Here is a 10,884-nt window from a genome sequence, read left to right as displayed (position 1 = left end):
ATTGCTGAGAGAGAGTGACAGGAGCAGAAAATGGGTGATAGGCAGTGCAGGACCAAACAGGATGAAATAAACAGAAACTGAGGCAGGAAAAAACGTGAATGATCTTAAAACAGGGGCTGTGATATGAAGAGCAGAGGCTTAGGCAGATGGGGGGGCAGCGGGGGCCGCTGAGCGTGACATTAATTGCCTTTATAACATAAACTTATAAGCAAACTCTGATATTGCAGAATGAACAGTTTTGCTTCACAAATCTAAACACAAAAACTAAATGAAACTCTAGTTTAAACAGAGAACAAAGACACTCATATATCAAACTATCAAACTTAAATCACCCAAAAAATACATAAAATATGATATAATAAAAAAGTGAGGGTGCATGTTGCATATGGAAAAGAACATTAATAAATAATCTTTAACTTGAGTTTAAGGGGGAAAAATGTGTTAAAAGACGTTTATATTTTAAAATCACTTTTTTTAAGAAAAGAAAAAAAAGTTAAATTTAAAGTAACATACCAAAATTCATGCTCAATAATTCAGGTAAAAAAATCCAAAAATGTTCAATCAGGTCATCCGGATGGTTTAAATGTTTTAAAAAAACATTTATAAACTTAAAACATAAATAAATAAAAAGAAAAGTAAATATTAATACTGCAATGTTTTGAGACGTAAAATAAATAATTCTTTAAATATTAATCGTTAATTCTATCAGCGTTGTCAATCACACTGCAACGTAAACAAAATCTAATTGTGTTTTAAAAAATGCGTACCAGAATGTACAATAACATAAGAGCTTTGTGACTCAACAAGAATCAATAACAAAATAAATAAATAATAAATGAATTGGAAGTGAATTAAAAAAAATCGAAGCCAGAAAATGTCCTATTTGATTTTGGGGGTGATGCTGGACATGAAAATTGTCGTGTTGCCAGCCACTAGTAGGTGCTCATAATGTGTAGCTTCAACTTTCAGCCTTCATTCTTATGTCTAAGATGTGACTATGGTCATTTAGACAGTAGATATTTTGTCAACTTAGACTAAAACTAGACATCACTATTATGTTCCTGTCCTGGTCTCTGTTCAGAATTTTGCAGTCAGACCTTTCTTCCATCTTTCTGAGATTTTGCTGAGGCCAGCACTTCTCTTCAGAGTTTGAAGAAGAACAGAATGAAACAAAAAGTAGAACCTGCCAACCTACCTTGGCTGACAAATACAATTTTTTAAAAAAAAATGACTCACTGAAGGAATTTTTCCAAGCTGCTTGCATGAATCACGCCATTTTTTATTAATTTGTTGTTAGATGTGCATGTTTTTTGAGAAGTCTGCTGACGGAGTTAATGTTAGCACGGGATTGTATTACTGAATGTATTAGGAGCGAGATCTTTTGATGTTTCTTTTCTTCCACTGCAGACCAGGAGAATCTTTGCATTTAATGATTAATTTATCCAATTCATAATAAATCAAAGTCACGCTTTATAGGCAATGTAGGTTTTGTTTGTTTTCCTACTTGGGCAAAGAGAAGCGAGGTCTACGCTTACTGTTTCATTACTTTCATTTCTGGCAGAAATAAAGGTGTGAAGTGGAGCGAGAGCAGTCGAATGAGGGAGGGAGTGGGCTAACGACTGAGGGGGAGGCAAACTGAGAGCGTGTAACGCCATCTCCACGCTCTGATGACCAAACAAGAGCTGATAGGGCAAATGTGTTTCTGCTCAGGTGTTTTGAATTATTAAAGAGACAGCACGAGGGGAGGCCTGCAAACATCAGCCTCTATGACCGGCTGGGGATGAACCAGTCAATCTGTGGTCAGCTTGGTTTTGTGTGTGTGTGTTTGTGTGTGTATGCACATGTAACATGGTTTTCTGTAAAACACTGAATGCTTTAGCCTCTGTGGGGCTGAGCTCACCAGCTCAAAATAAAATCTACACGTGTTACTAGAATATTCTAGATTAAAAAGCCCAGAGCCTCATGAGGTAAGCTGTGAAAAATTGGTGTGCAATAAAATAAAAACAAATGATGTTTCTTTATCCACAAATCCACAGATTCTAGGGAAATTTTAGCTCACATGAAGTGAAGCTGACGGCGTTATGACCATTTTTGTGTTGGATGAGGTTCATTAGCTATGGTGGCCAAACTGATTGGATTGACTCTAAAAATTAATCAGTTGTAAATGCACATGCAACTATTCCTTCCTCATAGCTTCATTAAAATTTGTCCTGTGGATTAGGAGATATTTTGGTAACAGACAGACACACATGTTTGTTACAAACCTCGCCTTTCGGCAGTAAGCAGTAATTAGGATAATTGTTTATGAGCATTATACAAAATGTCTGCAAACATAATAAGGAAATTCACATTTTGATTGCAATGCAAAACTAAAAATATTTTGTATAATAACATAGAGAAATTATACATTTTTGTGTCCTACATCACAATAGTCTTCATTTTTCTGTCTTGATATGGAGTTGGGTAATTCGCACAAATATTTTTTTAATCAAAAAAGTAATACACAATGGATTCCTGGGGGCAGTGGAAGATCGTGAGTCTGTCCATATTGTCGGTTGAGGATGTAGAAGACGCGTACATAATTGGATTTATGTTAACAGGATTTCTGCCTTTTGGAGTTGGCAGTTACCTGGCATATCGACAAATGCGACAAAAAGTTGTCAGCTGTTCTGACCATTGTGAGGCTGCCCAGCTTGTGTGAAGGGATGTGCCGAGCAATAAGCACTCAGACTCAAATGCTGCGTGAGCTGAGCCGTAAGCTGGACGCGCTATCTGAGAGGCCACTTGCGGCTCCTGAAACTCGCTGGCGGGAAGGAATCGACCTTGGAGAAGCTAGAAGCTTGGCCCGGCGGTGTTGACCACAAAATGTGGCTGTTTGAAGTCGCCATTGCGACGTTGCGATGTATAAGCAGAACTATGAAGGCAGACAGGAATCAAGCAGAGTCGGCGTGACTCAAAATAATTGTTGTTATCTGAATCTGGCTACCCCGCATGGCCTTGGATTGGCCAACTATCTCAAAATCTCCTGGATGTTATGTGAACAAGAAGCCCCCCTCCCCACCTACTCCCTTCCCGAGGACATCTGTGGACCTTTGTCAGAGCTGAGCCAGCTGATAGACACTGCACCATCTCTAATCAGGACTATGGAACTATCTGGTAGTGTCCAAGAAAAACTCACCACCATTGTCGGCCTCCTCATGCATAAATGTATTATGATGTCATCAGTATGTTGCTGTTTTCTGTGTTGAGGACTTTTTTTTTGCAACTTTCACACGTTATCCCGTCTAGGACACAGTGCGAGATGTGATTTTTTTTATGCTTCCCTTCGTGTTTCTCTTTTCTTTATCTAAACAAAAAGGGCAGCGCCTCCTGAGGCCGCGGCTTCAGACACCTCCATCTCCCCATGTCTGTTTGATTATGTTTTCTCGGACAAGCTGAACTGAAAATGTAATTTCATTGTGCTTTGGTGCAATGACAATAAAGCTGATTCTGAATACTCTGAAACATATGAAGTTTATGATGAACAGTTTTCCAGCTTTTTTTTTTTTTTTTTTGCAAAAATATAAACAAAATTAAAAATATAATGTAAAAGCTCAACAGAAAAACAGTTGAACAGTGCAGAACAAGCCCATCTGCTGAGCCTTTCAGCTTGCTCTCTGAGGTAAGTGAACAATACATGAGCTGTGAAATGTTTATTTCGCTCTGCAGTAATAAATAACACAAATTGACAATAAGCAGGACTCATCCTTGAGAGGGCTGCTGCTGATGGGAATACCGATTGGGTACATTGGTCTAATGAGGGGGGGCATGATGTGAGAGGGGAGAGGTTGAGGGCAGAGCGACGAGCAGTATCATAAAACATCCAGAAAGGGAACAACATTTATGTGAGGGAACGTTAGGCTGTAAAAGGCAAAGACTGAGAGCATATGGATAAATATTCTTATAATTCCTGCCAGGTGCACTCAGCTAAATCACATTTTCAATCAATGTAATGAAGCGTGCATCGGCTTGTGTTTAGTCTCTGGTATGCAGGACATTATTAAGTAAATGTGTTTTATTAGCTTTATTGGAGGAAATGGGTATTAAACAGTGTTATTAACTGACCCCCAGTTTACTCAGGTTGTATTTTATGCTCACTCCTATAGGGTATAATTAAACAGAAAATAACATACTGTTAATTGTTGTTTTGTCTATGTGAAATTGTGCTCAGCTTGATTTCTTAACTAAAAGGATGGTGAAAATCCTGGAAGCATTTTCACAGAAGGAAACTTTTGACTCAGTCACATTCAGGTTTAACCATATGTCTTGTAAAACAAATAACAGTAACTAAAGGTCTCATGTCAAGACAAGAGCTTAAAAAGTGACTTATTGACTTGTTTTCTAGCAAGAAAAGGTCTTTCTTTTTATCTTCCGAAATGATTACAAGACAACAGCAGCATCACAACCGTGCTGCTGTCAGATTTTAATGAGAGCTGCTGATTTTACGACAGGGAAATTACGTCTGTTTGCTATGTCTTGTACAGGAAGTTTACAAAGGGGTGGCCTGATAAGGTCTTAATAATCTTGGGGTGTCACACCGGAATCAAATGCCATATCAGATTTTTAGTTGTTTGTTTTTTATTGTATTTTTAACACTTTTGTCTTATATAAGCTATTTGAAACGTAAGCACCCTTAGAAATGGGTCTACTTCATTTTTATTAAAGTTTAGTTTAATGCCCAATCACAATTTAACTCACTAATTTGTGTCCACTTCTCTTTTCAAATATTATTTAATAAAATTGTGCATATAGCATCCTGAGACTCTGCATTTTAACACGAGGACATTGGCTTTCTGCATCAAAATATTTATTTTTGTTCAACCTAGACCTGTTGTCTGTATTTAGGGAGACTAACTTGAATTTTTAAAAAATACAATAAATTGTTTAAATACTAAAATAATATTCTAAATATTTATTTTTTCAAAGTTGATAAAATTCTACTAATCCTAAATAGCTAGGAGATTAAAAATCTAAATCAAATTAAAGCTCATGTTTCTAAGGGGCCAGTGGATTATGGTGGGGAGTAAAACATTTATAGTGGTGGCTATTGCCCCCTAAGGCCCCACAACCACCCCATCCCTCTTTTGTGGCATCCCTGGTCTTGGATTGTAAATAGCAAGCGAGAGCTGGAGTATTGTTCTAACTGTTATATCTCATACACAACAGAACATATTTTCATTTAGATACAGGGATGAACACAGATGGAACAGAAATGTAAAAACTAAAAACACATATGTTTGTTTGCCCTCTGTTATCATAAAGGTCAGCATATAAAAAAAAAAAAACAAGTACCAGGGGATCTGCTGTGACTAGTCTCCGTTGTAACCTGTGCGACCTCCAATTTGGTCCCTCACGTCCCAAACTAACCATTTCTCTAATTTCAGCGTTCACACTGCACCAAAGAAAGGCTGCTGCCTTCATCTCCTCCTCCCTCGCTCACACGAGGCTGCGATGATGAAGGAGCCCGAGACCAATGAGGGGTGAGGAGCGTAGATGGAGGGGGGAGGTGATGGCGGAGAATGAGAGGGGTCTCTGTGAGTGATAAAACGCCGCAGGCTGCGTTAATGAAAAGCCTCTCGTGGCGATGGAGAGATTGCCTCTGGAATGGGCTGCTGATGGGAGAAGCAGCAGCTTGGTGCAGCGTGCGGTCTAATTAATGTACAGAGTGGGCTGGAGTGACGGGGAGAATTAGACCTGCTCACATTGTTACCTGAGCTAAGGAGGGCTGAACTTTACATTCAGGGATACTGAGCAATGCAACACGGATTCCATATTAAGCTGCGGCTGACGTCATATGAGTCAACTGTTGATATCTAACACCACAAGTTTTTTATTTGTACAATTAGGTAGTGAAAATGTAGCGTCTAAAACAATGTGAAGGTTTGTTCACGCAAAATATGTTTGCTTTTAAAAATTGTGTCCCAAGGCACTTACAAGCAAACAGCTCTTGCTACCGTTTTCATTAGAACAATTTATAGGGCAGAAAAGTGGTTTTGCTGCCCATAACACACTCTGTGTTTTAGCTATATAAAGTGAAAATTGTTCCTGGAAAAAGACTGCTGCTAAGGCTTTCAAAAGTAATGAGTTCCATTAAACTGGAGGCAGCAATCTTAGATAAACAAGAACACATGCAAATAAAATCAAAAACATCATCCCGCTGATACTAAAACCAAATATGATGTTTTACACAGTTGGTAAAAAAGGTCCTGTGAAATTAAATCTATGTGAACGTTTCAGGATTTTTACCCTAAATATACACAGTGAAAAATGTTTCATAGATTACAGCTTAAACAAAATGTGTATTGCTTAGCAAGGATGCAGTTTGTTCATGAAAAAATAAACATCGTAGCATTAAATAAAAAATACCATTAGAAAAAGCTTGATGGATAGTGTCATTGTTTTATTGGTATTCATTAGTTTTATTGATAATAATGACACAATATCCCAAAATAAAAAGCTGAAGTGATGATTAAAGCTCCTTATAAACATAAATGTCGGCATGTGTCTTCAACATGTGCCACTTAATTCAACTCTTTGATCAAAGTCATTTAATTTATAATTACAGTAGTCCCTCGTTCATCGCAGGGGGTCCGTACCCTGAAGCCCCACGATAAGTGAAAAACCACAAAGTAGGAATAGTAGTCCAAGTTGTAAGTAGCAGTCTATTTTAGTATTTATATACTGTATATACTATATATATAAATGTATTTTAAACCCTTCCCACACTCTTGCAATATTCTAAACAATGTTTCTAAACTCTAAACGCTCTAAAAGAGCACAGCATGTCATGAAATTAGCTCTCTGCCAGTGCTCTCAGCCACGCCCACGCACTGCAGGAAGCTTCTCCTGCAAGCTGTGGGCTGCACACAGGTGCAGCAGGTGCAAAATAATAAAAAAAATAATTTATTTTAAATAAAAAACATCCATCAGCCAATTGTGCGTCATGTCCAATCTTACTTTGAAAAACCACAATAGAGCGAGTCAGCGAAAAACAAACCGCGAAGTAGCAAGGGACTACTGTAAATGCTAATAGACCTGAATTTGTGGCACGGTGGCTCAGTTGGTAGAGCTGACGCCTCTAAGTGAAAACGTTGCCAGATCGAATTCCAGCTGGGGACCTTTCTTGGAGGAGTTTGCATGTTCTCTCCGTGCATGCATGGGTTTTCTCCGGGTACTCCGGTTTCCTCCCACATTCCAAAAACATGCACGCTAGACTGATTGCTAACTCTGAATTGTCTCTAGGTGTGAATGAGAGAGAATGGTTGTTTGTCTCCATGTGTCCCTGTGATGAACTGGAGACCTGTCCAGGGTGCACCCCACATCTCGCCCATTGACTGCTGGATATGGGTACCAGTGACCCCCGCAACCCGAGAAGGAAGAAGCGTGTAAAGATAATGGATGGACTATTATTTTTAGGAGGCCATTATTGATGTGTTGGTATGTTTCTCTGCAAACACGTGAAGACAATTAAATTAAGTGGTTACTACTTTAAAACTAAAACAAATCTATTACAACAACAACAACAACAACAACAAAAACACTATCTATGAGATAAGGCTGAAATCTATTTTAAAAATAAGTTTAAACATATTTAGATTTTTCCCCCTTATTTAAACCATGTCTTTTTGCTACATTTACTTTATTCATGCCATTATCCTTCCAGTTAATAAAGAAACCGATACTTTGCTCCTCAGTTCAATAGAACCATTAAAACCTATTTTTTTAACGAGTTTGGACTGCTGGCTTCATCAGGAAATGCGTATCTGATACAGTGAGTCCTCTGACCACCAGGGTCATCTTCAATGATTTCCGCTAAGTGGAAAGAGAAAACAAAACACCTGAATGGAAGAGAGTGAGGACCAAAGGTTCAAAGAGTGGAACACTGAAACATGAAAGGGACAAAGGCAGTAAGTGAAGACGAATATCAGACTGATTGGACACCTGGAAAGACAGACGCATCAAAGGTCAAAGCAAAGCTGTCAACCTGTCAGTGCCGCGGCGTTTCAATTTCTAAAGTGTCTCTTACGTCACACGAGCCGACTCTGAAGTCACCAACTTCTGAAAGTCAACGTCTGTCACACAATTTTGTGTCCTTCATTAACTGGATTATTTTCTCCTATCAATTTAGCTGTGCACAACAGCAAATTGCTAAAAGGTTAAAACCATAATTTCCTATAAAGATTAAAAATGCAGCTGTCTTTCTGTTTATAAAGTTAAAAAACAAATGCATAAACAAGTAAACGCCTTCCTGCTGTCATTGCAACAGCCAAGAACAAAACAAAAAAATAAAAAATAAATAAAAATAGCCCAGCATGATGTGAAGGGAACTCATTAGCGAGTGGCATTTAAGATTTCTCCCAGTAGCACGAACTGGGAGTTTTTAATATCAGCAGAGAATGATTGACAACTCCTCAGCTGGTGCAGGTTTTACTCGCTCAGTTTTCACAGAAGCAATCAGAAAGTGGGCTATTAGAGATTCATTACCTGAATTTATATTTGGCAACACTTAATGGCCATCCATGAAGCTACGAGGATACAGTGACAGACATTTCTGGCAGAGCAAGTTATCCCGAATGTGCACTAAATAACATTACTGCTCTAAATATAAATCCAGCATGAAGTGATGTAAAAATCCAAATGCTGGGCAGAGCAGCAGATTGGATATGGTAATACTTTGTTTTGGGAAGATTTGTTTTTCATAACAAAAGCCTGGCATTTTTGTGAAGACAGCTACAACTATTATAACTATTTTATTATCTCCACTGCAGCTGATATCGTTAGTCTATGCTTCATTACAGCTGCACTGCAGAAATATACAAGTCTTCTCCGAAGTGATGGTGAGATGAATCAGGCTGGTTTTAAAGAACATTCAATGAAAACATGTTCAAATTGTTTGATAAGCACCTGAGTGTTTAAAATCATTACTAGACATTATAGAAATTGCTACTATACTCTATTGTAGTTCAGAATAAGAAAATAAATGATGCATGTGACAAAAACACATCTCAGAACAAACACTGCATCTAGTTTGTGTTGCCCAGATTAACTCAAATCCAAAGCTGAAAGCACCAACAATGGACACATGAGCATCAGAGGTGAACCACTAAGAAATAATGCTGGTCCATTAAATTACAATGACTGGGTCCAAATATGTAGTTTGTCTAAGAAAGACTTGATCCTTAGCAGGGTCAGTGTTCTGCTGGGAAATCTAAAGTTCTGTCATTTAGATAAATGCATCTTCATTAGTTACCACCTACGTAAAGTATGCACCTACATGCTGACCAATCACAGTCAGGGGAGATTCAGTACAGTATCACCATTATCACGTTGTATCACAAAACCTTTTCCATTTTGGCCATTTTAAAATAATGAATATCAATATGTTAAGTTCACAATAAGTTCAACTATAGAATTGAAAGAGAGTGCACTTTCGTTTTCCCATGACTGTACCTCCTTTAAATAAACAAGTATTTACTGATGACGGTGCTGCTTTATGCCGATCCACAAATTATGGGACTGACGGATGACAGTCATTTTGTTGGCTAAAGAAGAACCCTATTTAAGAAGGGTACAACCAGCAGCTGCTTTTATTTTAATCACAATTGTATAAATTTTGTCATTTCTTGCTGAATTTAGGAATAAAGTCACCCTCTATATCAGTGTGTACCACAGAGACTAGTGCATTCTTTTATTCTTGTTAAATACCTTGACAGGTTTCTTGCGTGCCGACTCGGCCTCATTGTTCTCAGCCTCCTCGTGTTCCTTGCTACCTTGAGGCAGGTTGGAGTAGTTGGCCAGGCTGCTAAGAAGAGAGGACACCATGGGCCTGGTGTCCATTTCCTCCTGCAGAGACACACACAGACAAAAAGGTGAGCATTCAGCATCAATAGTATCCCTCTCATCTCTCCAAACTGAACTTACTATTGCAGCAAAGGGGTCCATAAATCACCTGGGATTAGTGACCTCCCAAGATCTAGTCCTGTTTTTGATTACCAAGGTACAAATAAAAAAGGCTCACACAACAAGTTGTTATTCTTTTGCAATCTGAAAATTCCACCAGGAGCATTATGTAAATACATTTGTACAGAGCAGAGGTAAATTGTTTTGCTGAAGTTCGTTCTTGAAGTAGTGTGATTTTTGCCTGCAATAACCTGAGGTTCCAATATGCCCTTCACACAATAATTACCCCCATTAATCGATGTCAGAGTCTTTATTCAATCACCAACCTGAGAATGAGTTCATCCCGTTTCCCACTTGCGTTCCTAACGTGTGTGTTAACAAATCTTAGTGAGTGTGGATGTGAGTGTGTGCCTATGCGAAGCATTAAACTGTACCTCAAACAAGGCCATGTTCTTCCCATCGTACTGCTGGCTCTTTTCTGCGGCAGCATCACTGCTGTTAATGAAGGGGCTGCTCTCCTTGGGGTTACTGTCACCTGGAAGAAAAGGGACAACGACTGGTTTTAGACCCAACGGATACATAGTCAACCAAATAAACAAAGAAACCAGCACTAAGCATGAAGGAACATAACATTTTTGCTGGAAAACTTCAATTTTAAACAGGTTGAGTTTTAACCATGCTTTTATGTGATTAAGTAAACAGCCACACTCAGAAGACTTAGGATGCCAGCCAAGAGATAAGGGATTGTGTGATACTGTATGTATGTATGTAAAGTTCTCTCTGTCAGAAATGCAAACAAATTGATTCAGACCGAGTGGATTGTGCATCCAAAATGTGTGCAGTACTAGATTCATTCATTCATTCATTCATTCAATCTTTACTTATACAAGTTAGTTTCATTGAGCCTCAAGGACTCATTTACAAGAGAGACCTGTGGATATATAT

At 38.4% G+C, this 10,884-nt stretch overlaps 2 protein-coding genes across 3 annotated transcripts in view; both read right to left on the bottom strand.

Annotated features, from left to right (window-relative positions):
* Positions 1–10,884, bottom strand: part of LOC119411874 (nuclear receptor coactivator 5) — a 615,997-nt gene that overhangs the window by 82,646 nt on the left and 522,467 nt on the right. The window lies entirely within an intron of this gene.
* The window catches only part of slc12a5a (solute carrier family 12 member 5a), a 110,084-nt gene that overhangs the window by 42,729 nt on the left and 56,471 nt on the right, over positions 1–10,884 (bottom strand). Inside the window, exons 2-3 of the mRNA XM_037678818.1 lie at positions 10,374–10,474; positions 9,745–9,882 (exon numbers count right to left, since the gene is read on the bottom strand). Coding sequence (XP_037534746.1) covers positions 9,745–9,882; positions 10,374–10,474 — 239 coding nt within the window. The remainder of the gene's footprint in view (positions 1–9,744; positions 9,883–10,373; positions 10,475–10,884) is intronic.

This window comes from Nematolebias whitei, chromosome 7 (assembly GCF_014905685.2).
Source record: "Nematolebias whitei isolate Nwh7 chromosome 7, NemWhi1, whole genome shotgun sequence".
Classification (NCBI taxonomy): domain Eukaryota; kingdom Metazoa; phylum Chordata; class Actinopteri; order Cyprinodontiformes; family Rivulidae; genus Nematolebias; species Nematolebias whitei.
Note: the sequence above shows the minus strand (reverse complement) of the source record. Positions and strands in the feature narration are given on the sequence as shown.